At 39.7% G+C, this 14154-nt stretch overlaps 1 protein-coding gene across 1 annotated transcript in view; it reads right to left on the bottom strand.

The window, feature by feature from the left end:
• The window catches only part of sh3kbp1 (SH3-domain kinase binding protein 1), a 108991-nt gene that overhangs the window by 23009 nt on the left and 71828 nt on the right, over positions 1-14154 (bottom strand). Inside the window, exons 4-7 of the mRNA XM_061713115.1 lie at positions 10728-10834; positions 8719-8863; positions 5791-5867; positions 2785-2874 (exon numbers count right to left, since the gene is read on the bottom strand). Of these exons, the coding sequence (XP_061569099.1) occupies positions 2785-2874; positions 5791-5867; positions 8719-8863; positions 10728-10834 (419 nt within the window). The remainder of the gene's footprint in view (positions 1-2784; positions 2875-5790; positions 5868-8718; positions 8864-10727; positions 10835-14154) is intronic.

A 14154-nucleotide genomic window follows, 5' to 3' on the forward strand; every position in this document is an offset into this window, starting at 1 on the left:
CACACACTTCTCCTCTTTGTTGGCGTCACAGCTGAACATCAGCAGACGGCTCGGCCTAAATGATCTATTATCATCCGTGGAGCAGCTCCTCCCGTCTGCCTGCATCACGTGTGCAGCTGCTGACCTTCCAGCCTGGTTATTATGACGTCGTCATGGCTGCGAGTGACTCAGCTGGATGGAGACGCTCCCCCGCCGCCTCCTCCGGAGCCTCGTTAGGGAGCGGACGGATCGGCTCACTATAAAGCAACCTAACAGCTTCCCACTCAGCAGGAAAGGCGCGCAGACATCCTTCAGACACACACACGCGTCTGCAGGAACCCAAACACGCTTTGATGACCAGTCTGCAGGTTTTAAAGACCTTTTGACTCCTTCTGTTGTCTGCAGACTTCTCTCTCTCTCTCCAACCCACTTGTTTTACTTTCTTTGCCTCCGTTTTTTTGGTTCACTTTTGACAAAAAGCAGAAAATCTGATTCCTTCACTTTCGCACTTGTGACTATGAAAGTGACAAAAGATTCCAGTTTGAACCAGACGGGGAGTTTGCTGGTGTTTCATGTGGAAACCCCTTTTTCAAGGGTTTTTACAATATTGAATAAAGATAAATACAAAGTTTATGGGTTTTTCTTCAACTGATGAGCTTTTGAACTTTAAAAACAGTTTTTTGCCTTGAAACTATTCATGTTTATGGAAATGAAAGGGCTGAAAAAAACTATTTATGTCACCACAAGTGAAGGAATTTGTTCCATCAGTTCTTCAAACTGAGCATTTATTCTCATGTTAAGAGGCTGGATGTTTCACACAGACATTTAAATGGATATTACACTCTACTAAATCTCTGTTTCTCCCCTGTGTTACAATATAAACATAAAATACATACAAAGACATTTTTGTCATATAATTTCAGGGCATAAAAAGCTGAAAAGTGCAAACTTAAAGCGGAAATATTTACAAAACATGCCACTAAGAGACAACACCCCATAAAGTCGGAAACTCTTGTGTCACCTTCAGAGCGCCGGCAAACGCTCCTAAATTTCGGAAAAAGATGGCAATAAAGAAGGACATAAATCAGTTAAATAAAAAGCCTGAATAAAGCAGGATTACTAACAAAGAGAGGAAAAAAGAAGGAGAGGAAGCTGGACCTTACCGTCCGTTCTGGTGTTTCCAGTTAGTCAGACAGATCTTTGCTAAATAAGCGCAGCAGCAGGAGACCATGTGAATCTGTGGGCGTCGGGGAAACGCTGCCTCACCTCCCCTCCTCTTTCCTTCTCTGTCTGCTCTGCAGAGCTCCCACTTCTGCTTTGCTTGTCTAAGCCCTGCAGGAGACGTGTGTGTGTGTGTGTATGTGTGTGTGTGTGTGTGTGTGTGTGTGCATGAACAATAAACCACTTCCTGTGCTGTGAAACTGAAACAGAGGAAGGGGAGGAGCCAAAGCTGGGACTTCCTTTACGGACGCCCCCCTGACTGCACAACCAGCAAAACCAGTCAAGAAAAGCAAAGTTTTGAGTCAAATGCACTTTTTCAGCCACCCAGCTTCCTCCTGCCACGTCTAATCATCATAAATGTTGCGTTACGGGGCGATGAGTTGGTTAACGGTTCGACTTGTGAGCCGCTGGGTTGTCCCCAGAGTTGGGCAGTAACGAGTTACATTTACTCCGTTACATTTACTTGAGTAAATTTTGGGAAATGTTGTACTTTTAGGAGTAGTTTTGAATCACTATACTTTTTACTTTTACTTGAGTAGATTTGTGAAGAAGAAACTGTTCCTCTTACTCCGCTACATTAGGCTACGTTGAGCTGTTACTTTTCTTTTATCCCTTTTATCCACGTACGCGTCAATCTCATGACATCACTGGGTGATTCTTTGGGGAAAATGTTTGTTTTTGCATGTTTTGTCACATTTACACAGACTCAAACACACACAGAGTTTCTATGAGTTCATGCTTGTTCTAGTTCTGCCTGGTTAAAAAAGAAAAGTACAAAGGCTTGAAATTTTGTGCTACTTGTGCTTAATTTATTTTTTTTCTGTTATTTTATTTATTTTATTATTTATTAAAGTTCTTGAATTTACTTTAAGCTTATTTTAATTTAAGCTATTTTTTACGTTTTATTAATTTTAATAATTTTTTTTATTCTGTTATTATTTTATTTATTTTATACGGAAGAGTATTAGGGCCATGCTGGAGAAAAGATATTCGAGAGGGGAAGATTTTTTTTATTGTGGACTTCGAGAAAAAAGTCGAAATGTCGAGAAAAAAGTTGAAATGTCGAGATTAATGTTGAAATACAGTTTCAAGAAAAAAGTCAAAATGTCGAGATTAATGTTGAAATACAGTTTCAAGAAAAAAGTCAAAATGTCGAGATTAATGTTGAAATACAATTCGAGAAAAAAGTCGAAATTTCGCCATTTTTCTTCAATTTATTTATTGTATTATTTATTAAAGTACTTGATATTAATTTAAGCTATTTTTTATTTTTTATTAATTTTAATTCATTTTATTATTTTATTGATTTAATTTGCCTGAAGATGATTATTTTGTACTTTTGTCTGTTTGAATGGTTGTCTTAAAAAAAAAAAATCAGACGTTACTCAACAGTTACTCAGTAGTTTTTTCAAGTACTTTTTTACTTTTACTCAAGTAATTATTTGGATGACTACTTTTTACTTCTACTTGAGTCATATTATTCTGAAGTAACAGTACTTTTACTTGAGTACAGTTTTTGGCTGCTCTACCCAGCTCTGGTCGTCCCCCTGAAGCAGCAGAAACAAGAACGTGTGTGTGACGCACCTTGTTTCCCTCCGAGTCCACGTCCATGGAGCGAGGTCTGAGCCTGATGGGCTGGTCTTTGAAGATGTCGCCAAAGCCGAACCCTCGGACCTGAAGGGCGGTTTAAAGAGACGCTCTGTCACGTCTGCAGCCGCTGCATTAACATCCACTTATGCTGGTGCCAAAATAGAAATACACAGCTTCTATTTGTCCCCCGCTCAGACCCAAAGCAAACACGGGGCTGCGAGGAACAACGTCCTTCTTGCGATTTAATCTGGCACTAGTGAATTTGACCTGGCGTAAATGCTCCAAGTGTAAACTACAGCGAATAAGGAAAGGTTTTTAAGCCTAGAGGAGTGTGTTTGGGTATGAAGGCCAGCCGGAGACCACCCTTCACCCTCCAGATCCAGATCACCCGGGGCTATTACTGTCAGGGAAACTTGATTTATTAAAGGCTTTAACACTAATCTACACCAGTCCAGTTAATCTGTATTAGAGCCGCAATTTTCTTTCAAATTGGATTGAGCTGAGTAATACTTTATTACGACGGAGTATTAGGGCCAAACAAAGACAAAAAAAATGGAAATTACGAGAATAAAGTCATAATAATATGAGAATAAACTCGTAAAATTACGAGAATAAAGTCATAATATTAAATATATTCTAAATATATAAATAAAACTTCACAAGATGCTCAATATTCCTCATTTTAATTTATTCTCGTAATATTACGACTTTGTTCTCATAAATGACCACTTTATCCTCATAAATTACGACTTTATTCTCGTAATATTACGACTTTATTCTCGTAATGTTACGACTTTATTCTCGTAATATTACGACTTTATTCTCATAATATTACGACTTTATTCTCATAATATTACGACTTTATTCTATTACGACTTTATTCTCGCAAAATTATGACTTTATTCTCGTAATTTTATGACTTTATTCTCATAATATTACGACTTTATTCTATTACGACTTTATTCTCACAACATTATGACTTTATTCTCGTAATTTTACGACTTTATTCTCATTATGACTTTATTCTCGTAATTTCCTTTTTTTTGTCTTAGTTTGGCCCTAATACTCCGTCGTACTTTATCAATCCCAAAAGAGAAATCATATTGTTGCAGCCTAAATGACTTATTAAATATAGACAAGTGAATAATTTGTAATAATAATAATGGTAATAATGCTTAATCATGAGGGGACACACTGGGCAGCAGACTATCGGTCCTAATGGAAGGCCGAGGGAAAGAGGCGAACAAAATTAAACTTTCAGCCCTGCAACTTGTCAAGGAGAGGTAGATTTGCAGCGGTCCTGAATCCTGGTTCTTGCAGAGCAGGGGTGTCAAATGTGCGGCCCGTGGCCGCATGCGGCCCGAGAGAGGTTTTCATGCGGCCCGCGAGAAGTTTCCAACACAAAAAAACGAAATGTTAGTTTACTAAAAAGGAAGGCATAAATAATTGCCATGAATCGCAGCATATCCGATAATATATTTCTTCTACAAATCCATCGCAGTTTCGAGCAGTTTTCGTCATTTTTTTAGTTTTCTAGAATGCATTTGCCGATTTTATTTCTTTGTAGACGGTCGTTTATTTTTATTAACTGACTACTATTATATATTTTCGCAGGAAAAATATCACTGCTAAAAAAGATGATAGAAGATATTTATTCTGAGAATTTCAGTTTTGAATACGAGGATAGTGACAAAGTAAAACAGTTAAAAAAGAAGTGCTGACTTTTTCGGTACACTGGTGTAAATATCCGCGCCAATTTTTAAAAATAAATACACTTAATTGTACTGGAAAAATCTCTAAATCACAAAGAAACACTCTCGGATGTAATAAGAAAGATTTTGCTTTTAATTAAATTTCCTATAAAAAAGCGAAATATAAAAAAAACATACTTGTTTCTGTTTATCTTTGTAAAATGAAGTATCTTACATAATTTGAAAAAAAACGAGAAATTTCAAGAAAAGATCCTGAAGAAATATATTTTACATAATTACAAAACAAAGTGCATATTTCCTTTAAAATTAACTAAACTGATATTGGATTAGATAACAATAGTAAAAAAAAAAGAATTGGGAAAAAAAGAATGTTCGCACCCTTTTTGGTTATTTTGAGCGTGCGGCCCGCGAGAAAAAAATTGGTCAAATCCGGCCCGCCAGCAAAATGAGTTTGACACTCCCCTGTTGCAGAGAAAACGTCGAGACATGTTGGCCACCAACACGTCTCCATGACAGTCTCTCTGGGCTAGTGGCGGACGAGGCTCGTCTCTTTTACAAATGGTGAGACCCATCTGATCAACTTGCTCAATCAGCAACAATATCACATAATAAAGTAAGCTATTCAAGAACGTGTCCTTATGTGAACTATACAGGAGACACCTTTGCAAAAACTCTATAAAGATTTTAAATCGGCTCATGTTTGGTACCTTTTATCATCTAAGCTGGATCTTAAAGCTTTATCAACGACTGAGGATCTTGCTGGGTGATTGTCTTTGACGACAACAATAAAGAGGAACAGGAACAGTTCTCCTGAACTACTCTAGGGTTTCTGGAGTAGTTGGAGTGGACTGGAGTGGTTTCTCATGTATCTAAACGTCCTCTGGTTAAAATAAAATGGCAGGACTATATTTAAAGAAAAAGTGAAAGCACTTAAAAGCCAATAATGGATAATAGTTTTTTTTACTGTAGACACAACCATAAAGCAGATAAATATATGCAGCGTTTATTCACTTCTCAAACTTAACTGTCAAAATGTCTCAGCCGGTAATGTTCGCATATGAAAATATGATGCTTATTTGCTTGAAAATATGACTTTAAATCAAAGACTAAAGTGGCTGTTGTTCATTTTCTGACAGTTAAGTCACTTCAGCTCCGGAGGTGACTGGTTTCTGAATGAATAATGATCGATCCTGCCTCCGTATCTGTGTCTCCGCGGAGGTAAATTCATCACCGAGTGAAGGTGAGTGAAGGAGGATGAAGATTTACAGGATAAAATGTGACTGATTACCTTCTTGGGCTGGATTTCTGACCCTGTTTCTGACCGACTGTCCCCTCCGTCGCTCTCACTGCCGGGGCTGTCCTTACCTACACAAACACACACACAAATTACAAATACACAACACATATAAAACTTTCAAGTGCCAATATAAACGTGAATTGGATGAATTTACCAATTGCTTTCTTATTTAATTAGGGTCCGAGCACCTTCAGTGCGAAGGCCCTATTGTATCTGTAGGAATTTTTTTTCTTTTTTCTTCTGACGAAAGGAGTTCCTTTTTGCCCCCCTAAACGTGCCCAAAAAGTCACCAAATTTTGCACCCAAGTCAGGCCTGGCGAAAAATTTGATATTTAATGGTTTGCATTATTGGGCGTGGCAAAATGGCTCAACAGCGCCCCCTTGAAAACTTTGTGCCTCAAGCCCCACGATACGGTTTGACGTACATGCACGAAAATCGGTACACACCTGTATCATGGCCCAACTTAAAGAAAAGTCTCTTGCCGTCATGCCCGAAACCGAATAGGATGTCGGCCATTTTGAATTAATCGTGTCATTTTGGCGAAATTTATGTCATACCTTCGAGAATCAATTCAGCCCGAACCGTATCGTGAACCCAGATGTGTTATACATCAAAATGTGCGTCTCCATCCTGCGACACCACGCATTACTTTTCTCTTTCAAAAGCCTTACCGTGGCGACGCTAGACGCCAAAAAGCGCGCCCACCCTTCATCTGATTGGTTCGACAGAAAAAACTTTGTGCCTCAAGCCCCATAATACGGTTTGACGTACATGCACGAAAAACGGTACACACCTGTATCATGTCGCAACTAAAAGAAAAGTCTCTTGGCGCCATGGCCGAAACCGAACAGGAAGTCGGCCATTTTGAACATTCTGAATTAATCGCGTAATTTTGGAGCAATATGAGCCATTCCTTCGAGAATCAATTCAGCCCGAACCGTATCGTGAACCCAGGTGTGTTATACATCAAAATGTGCGTCTCCATCCTGCGACAACACGCATTACTTTTCTCTTCCAAAAGTGTTACCATGGCGACGCTAGACGCCAAAAGGCGCGCCCCCCCTTCATCTGATTGGTCCATATTTGATAGTCACCAAAAGGCAGCAAATTTTACATGCAAGCCAGGCCTGGCGATACATTTGATATTTCATGGTTTGCATTAATGGGCGTGGCAAAATGGCTCAACAGCGCCCCCCGGAAAACTTTGTGCCTCAAGCCCCACAATACTGTTGACGTACATGCACGAAAATCGCTACACACCTGTATCATGGGACAACTTAAAGAAAAGTCTCTTGGAGCCATGGCCGAAACCGAACAGGATGTCGGCCATTTTGAATAAATGGTGTCATTTTGGCGAAATTTATGCCATTCCTTCGGCAGTTAATTCAGCCCGAACCGTAACGTGCACCCAGGTGTGTTATACATCAAAATGTGCGTCTCCATCCTGCGACACCACGCATTACTTTTCTCTTTCAAAAGTGTTACCGTGGCGACGCTAGACGCCAAAAGGCGCGCCCCCCCTTCATGTGATTGGTCCATATTTTATAGTTCTCCAAAAGTCACCAAATTTTGCATGCAAGCCAGACTTGGCGATAAATTTGATATTTCATGGTTTGCATTAATGGGCGTGGCCTAACGGCTCAACAGCGCCCCCTAGAATACTTTTATCTGCCATAACTTTTGAATGGTTTGACATAGGAAGTCGTGGGTGGTGTCATGGGACTCTGTAATGAGTCCTTAAGCTTCGTTGGCCTTAATTAGCCCCGCCCCTTCTTCTGATTGGTTGTCCCGATTTTCTGCTATAACTTTGGAATGGTTTGACATAGAGAGTCGTGGATTGTGTCATCAGATTCTTTATGGAGTCCTTGACCTTCGGGGCGGCAGTAGCTCAGGTGGTAGAGCGGGTCGTCCAATGATCCGAAGGTCGGCGGTTCGAATCCCGCTCTGTCCCAGTTTGCTGTCGTAGTGTCCTTGGGCAAGACACCTTACCCACCTTGCCTCGTGTGAATGTGTTTGAATGTGTTTGAATGTGTATGAATGTTGGTGGTGGTCGGAGGGGCCGTTAGGCGCGATATGGCAGCCACGCTTCCGTCAGTCTGCCCCAGGGCAGCTGTGGCTACAGATGTAGCTTACCACCACCAGAGAGAATGTGTATGAATGAATAATGATCTCTGTAAAGCGCTCTGGGTGCCTAGAAGGGCGCTATATAAATCCAAGTCATTATTATTATTATTATTCATTGGCCTGAATTAGCCCCGCCCCTTCTTCTGATTGGTTGTCCCTTTTTTCTGCTATATCTTTTGAATGGTTTGACATAGGAAGTCGTGGGTGGTGTCATTTCTGATATGCTTATGGGGGGCGGTGGCCGTGAGTGGGAGGGCCCGTTCATCGCTGCTTGCAGCTTTAATTTTTCTCGTTTTTCTTCCGATGAAATGAGGGCCTTTTTGCCCCCTAAACGTGCCCCAAAAGTCACCAAATTTTGCACGCAAGCCAGGCCTGGTGAAAAATTTGATATTTAATGGTTTGCATTAATGGCCGTGGCCTAATGGCTCAACAGCGCCCCCTAGAAAACTTCGTGCCTAAAGCCCCACAATACGGTTTGACGTACAAGCACGAAAATCGGTACACATCTGTATCATGTCGCAACTTAAAGGAAAGTCTCTTGGCACCATGACCGAAACCCAACAGGAAGTCGGCCATTTTGAATTAATTGTGTAATTTTGGCGCAATTTATGCCATTTCTTCAGCCGCTTCTTCGCCCGAACCGTAACGTGCACCCAGGTGTGTTATACATCAAAATGTGCGTCTCCATCCCGCGACAATTATTTAATGGTTTGACATAGAGAGTCGTGGATGGTGTCAACGGACTCGGTTTTGAGTCCTTGAACATAATTGGGTAAATTAGCCCCTGAACTCACTGTTGCGGCTCCGGAGATCCTCCTGTGAGGTGGGCGTGTCCGAAGACGTGGGCGTGTCTGTCTCCGCCAGAACCTCTTTGGTGAAATTGGAGGGAAACATTCCAGCTTTCCCGTTAAGAACTCCTTCCCACCAGCCCTCCTCCACCTGAACACACACACACACACACACACACACACACACACACACACACGATACAGGTGAATCACGGTAACATGCTTTTATACAGTTAACACGCGCTCATATTCATAAAAACAGATAATCTTCATCAAAAACATTGAAGGGTGCAGATAAAATAATATTTGAGTGAAACGTTATTTACTACGAATGCTTGTATTTTGTAAAGCTTCTTGATATTCATAATACTTTTAAAGTTTTGGTTACTGCCACCAACATCCTCAGAAAGTCCACGCCACATAAAGTTTGCGAATGTTTCTGGAACCGTGTTTGTTTTTTTATTCTTTGTTATTTCTATTTCTAATATACGGTACGTCTATAACTTAAATAAATCATTTTGATTACAGTACATGGAATTAATTTGCTTGTTACCGTTGTTGCCCGTTGCTTGAACACTATAGACCCATGCTTAAACTAAAGTAACACAACTTGAAACTTTTGTTACCATGTACCCATACCTTAAACCAAAGCGCTGCTTTGCACTCTAGTTGCAATTCTGCAACACTTATGCAACACACTTGGTCCTGCATACTAGACTCTATTTCATACATAAGTCATTTCGTTCACAAATGAAATCTCAGGGTGCCATTTGGAAAACACATGTTTCCAAAACACAAAACAGCACTCTACAGTATATCACATTACCACATCACATGTACAGGGTATTGCAGGGTTCAGTACAGTGGATGATACAGTGTATACAGTGAAGTACTGCAAGAAAAAGAATCAAACTGATGACAATTTGTGGTTGTATTTCTCTAGAATGACTAGAAAACCTTCTGGGGGAGGACGCCAACGCCTGTTCTCACAACAGCAAGAACTTGCCGTTGTGAACCTAGTGAGGGCAGACAATGCCATCCGTCTCCACCAGCTACGACAGAAAATACTCGCTATTCTTTTTTTTTTAGTTCACGTTACTATGTACAACATTGAGTAGGCCTATTTGGTTTGGTTTTTTTGGTTGCTTGAAAATGTGCCTGCTGAATAAACAAAAATAAAAAAACAAAATCAAAGACTGCAGCGTTTTATATAAAGTAGACTAGTGTGTTCTCCCTGATCTGAAAGTGTATGCATATGATACAAGTGTGTGTCATTTTGTCATCAGAGTTACATTTTGACCAAGTATTTTTAGGTTTTGATAGCAGAGTTTAGGCAATGATAGTAGAGTTTCAATTTGACACAGATGTGAATGGTATGTGTAGAGGGATGTGCAATAATGAGTATGCTGCAGTATGTGTAGAGGGAAGTGCAATAATGTTGCTGTAGCAAGGTATTTTTTTTGTAGGGGTGTTTTTTCAGGACATTGAGAGGGGGCATGCAAAGAGCGAGGGGATATGACGATGTGTTTTTGTTTATTGTGATTTTATATGTTTTGTTATATATGTGGTGCCTGGAGTCTCTAGTTTTGTCCAAGACAAATTTCTCTCAAGGGAGACAATAAAGATTATCCTGATCCTTATCCTTATATTTCCCAATGTTGTGTCATGCTTACTTGTGTGTAGAGTTTTGGCACAATGAGCGAAATTTTGCAAAATGTGTTCAAGCAACGGGCAAAAACTGTAACAGCTAAAGGTAGAAAGTATCAGTGCTACAACCTGAAAATTGAAAAAAAAAAAAAACCAGGAGGGTGTAAAAGCCTGAATAATGGACAAGGATACAGCGTTTACAGTCAATATAGGAAATAATCTTCTGTTCTTTTTAATCTTGACTTATCCCCTCAAAACAGCTGTTGACGTTGTTTTCTCTCTGGTTTGATATTGTGGATTTATAATAAAAGAATCCATAAAAAAAAAACAACTAGAAAATAATAACAAGATTAAACAGAAATCCTCACCTCGGCTATGACGTCAATGACGTCTCCGACTTTCAGCTCCAGCTCGTCTTCATGCTGAGGCACGTAGCTGAACGCAGCTTTACATCTGCGTTTACGTATTTGCTCTCCTGTGTTGCACAAACACACACACACAGTTGTAGACATAAATACTTTGAGCGTAGACAGTACTCGAGTTGTAAAAAAAGATTAGGGGTGATGGTGGATTTTATCATATGGGACAGATCATTTGTGCTGATTACAAATAATATAATATATTACAAATAATAGCAGTGACCAAAACACCTGCAGAAATACTGCAGGAATGACATAGCAGCAGTTAAATGCAGCCTTCTGTAAGCTTTAAATATCCACTGGGATTACATCACGTACATCAAAACACAACAATAAAAAACAGTTTTCTGAACTTATCAATATGACTCTGTCCTTCACAGGATAAGTAAAATGGATCACTGCAAAAACTCAAAATCTTAACAAGAATATTTGTCTTATTTCTAGTTAAAATGTCTCATTTTAGTAAAAAAATCTCATTACACTTAAAACAAGACTCATCACTGGAAAAAACAACAATTTTCACCTGTTTCAAGTAGATTTTCACTTAAAATAAGTAGAAAAATCTGCCAGTGGAACAAGATTATTTTGCTTGTAATAAGAAGATAAATCTCGTCCCACTGGCAGATTTTCCTACTTATTTCAAGTGAAAATTTACTTGAAACAGTTGAAAATTGTCATATAAGTTATTTTTTCTGGTGATGATTCTAAATGTTGAAATAGCAGTAAAACCACATTAATTGATGAAATGACATAAGGGATGGAAAGGGAGGATGGCAGTTTTACAGGGGGGATGATTTTGACCGTTTTTATTTCAGGGGGGATGCCATCCCCCCTCACCCCCCCTCAACTCCAGTACAGAGCGTGGACAATGTGACATAATGAGCAGACACATCTAGTTCCCTCGTCAGTGTGTTTGTTGTTGTTTGAGGCCTTTATGGTTGAGTCCTGACACGCCGACCTTTGACCTTCTCATCAGAAGACTAGTCTAAACACTGACGACACCCAACGCCCCCTCAGTTGTTGGCCTTGCCCTCATTAGCCCGCTCATTAATCTTGACCACATGAGCTGCCGGGGGAACACAGGGCACTTCTCTTTTTGTCCAGCAGGGGGAGCTCGAGCTCCGCTTTAACTGGGGCGGTCACGTGACCGTACAGTAACTACAGGAGTCCACACACTTCAGTGGGTGTGTCACACTCAGGTTATGTCTTTATCCGAGTGTTAAGGAGTAGAAATGTCTTCTAAAAGCTTTAAACAGCTGCTTATCGTCTCTTTGTAGTTATTTTTACACAACTTTATTATTGTTTAACCACATTGGCCATCATTTCTATCTGTTTCTGATTCTGTTTTTGCATTTTTATGGCCATTTCATTCTCTTTTGCTGTTTATTTGAACTATTCTTTGAACTATTCTACACTATTCTTACAGTCTAGTATTAAAACTTATGGATTTAGTGGCATTTCAATCTGCACAAGTAATGTTTAAAGCAAAAAATAATTCACTACCGGATAACATTCAGAATTTATTTATTGGGAGGGAAGGGGGTTATAATTTAAGGGGAAACCTAAACTTCAAATCTTTATTTGTGCGTACAACAAAAAGAAGTTTTTGTGTATCAGTTTGTGGAATCAAACTGGAATTATTTGAATTTGGAGTTAAAAGAATGTACAAACATAAAACAATTTAAAAAGAAATATAAAGACATAGTTTATTTGAGGTATAAAAGTGAAGACTGTGTTTTAAGATCAGCAGCTACGTGTGTTTTGTCATGTTGTCTTTGTATGTTTGTATAGATATACGTATTATATTTATATCATAGTTATATTTATATCATAGTTATATTTATATCTTAGTCATTAGTGCCACGGCTGCGCCACGTGGCACTCCTCCTCCATTGAGATGCGCAAGCTCAATGGAGGAGGAGTGCCTCGTGCGCAGCACGAGGCACTCTTACTATTGCTCAGGCTTATTATTAGTGCCACGGCTGCGCCACGTGGCACTCCTCCTCCATTGAGATGCGCAAGCTCAATGGAGGAGGAGTGCCTCGTGCGCAGCACGAGGCACTCATACTATTGCTCAGGCTTATTATTTATTTATTCCATATTCTTCCGTATAAACTTCGGCGCGTAACTAGTCCCGCAGCTTTGAGAAAACGCGAAAAGTAAAAACGTACAAACGTGCGCCTTAATCGGGAATCGATTGGTATGACTTTTATAAGCAATTGGCGTGCACGTTTTTGCGCAACGTGCACAAACGTGCGCTTTTTGCCCCATCCGGAACGCATTGCGTGAACTTTGGGGCCTCACCACTCGCACACCGTTACTCGAAAAATTCTGAACCGATTTAGAAAGTTGTAGACCCTGAATTTAACTACAGTCCTGTGGATTTTCAGAGCGATGGCACAAATAGTTTTTGCACGAAGTGCAAAAACATTTCCAAATTTCCAAACTAATGGGGAGAGCATTTTCCCATGTATTCCTATGGCGCCATTCAAAGCGGATGGGAAAATGTCGAGCAAAAAGACAAAATTCACCTTTTTTCTGAGTCACGTATCTTTCTCATACTTGCACGTAGAAACGTCATTCAAACTTCAAAACGGAGGAAAACTTCTCTTCTCTCTCCAAACCCGAAACTGTTTTTTCCTAAAATGTACACTTTTCAAGATATGAGCCCTCAAGCGAGGACTGGAAATCACTTTTTTTCAAATCTAGAGCACGGGAGTCAGTTTGCTAGAGTGTAGTTACACTGAAAAAAAAACATGATTTCTTATTTTTAACTCGAGGTCACGGCCAAACCGTAAAAGGTAGACAGATAATTTTTGGTCAGAATATAGACATAGGTGTTGTGATTCATAAAATGTGACTTTGACAGGCGTGGTGTGCACAAAATTTTAACGGGCGAGCCAACAGACACGCCAATTCCTGTCTCTTTCTTCATTGACTCCCATGTTAAAAAACATTTTCTTAAAAAAAATCTCATTTTTGTTTTCGAATTGCCGTTACTAACACATTTTAAGGAATATCTGAATAAAATTAAGATTGCCAGAATCTTCCGGGTTCTGTCTCTCTCACGATGTCTTTGTTTTTCTGCTAGGAGCTACAGTTTGATTACAAGGTGAAGTTATTTGAGGCTTGTCAAATCCTAAAAACTAGCTGAGTCATTCCAATACAATATACAGTACCATACTTCCGGGTCATGTGACCCAGAACTGGTCACATGACACAGTCAATGCAGACTTCATAATACTTTACCTTGGATAATGGAGGAATCTGAACCCTGACCTTACATGATCCCCAGTCCTGCTGGGGACAGGTTCATGGGATATATATGTATATTATTATTATTATACATATAAATATTTACATTTGTGTATTATAT

The sequence above is a fragment of the Cololabis saira genome, chromosome 22 (genome assembly GCF_033807715.1).
Source record: "Cololabis saira isolate AMF1-May2022 chromosome 22, fColSai1.1, whole genome shotgun sequence".
In the NCBI taxonomy this organism is placed as follows: domain Eukaryota; kingdom Metazoa; phylum Chordata; class Actinopteri; order Beloniformes; family Belonidae; genus Cololabis; species Cololabis saira.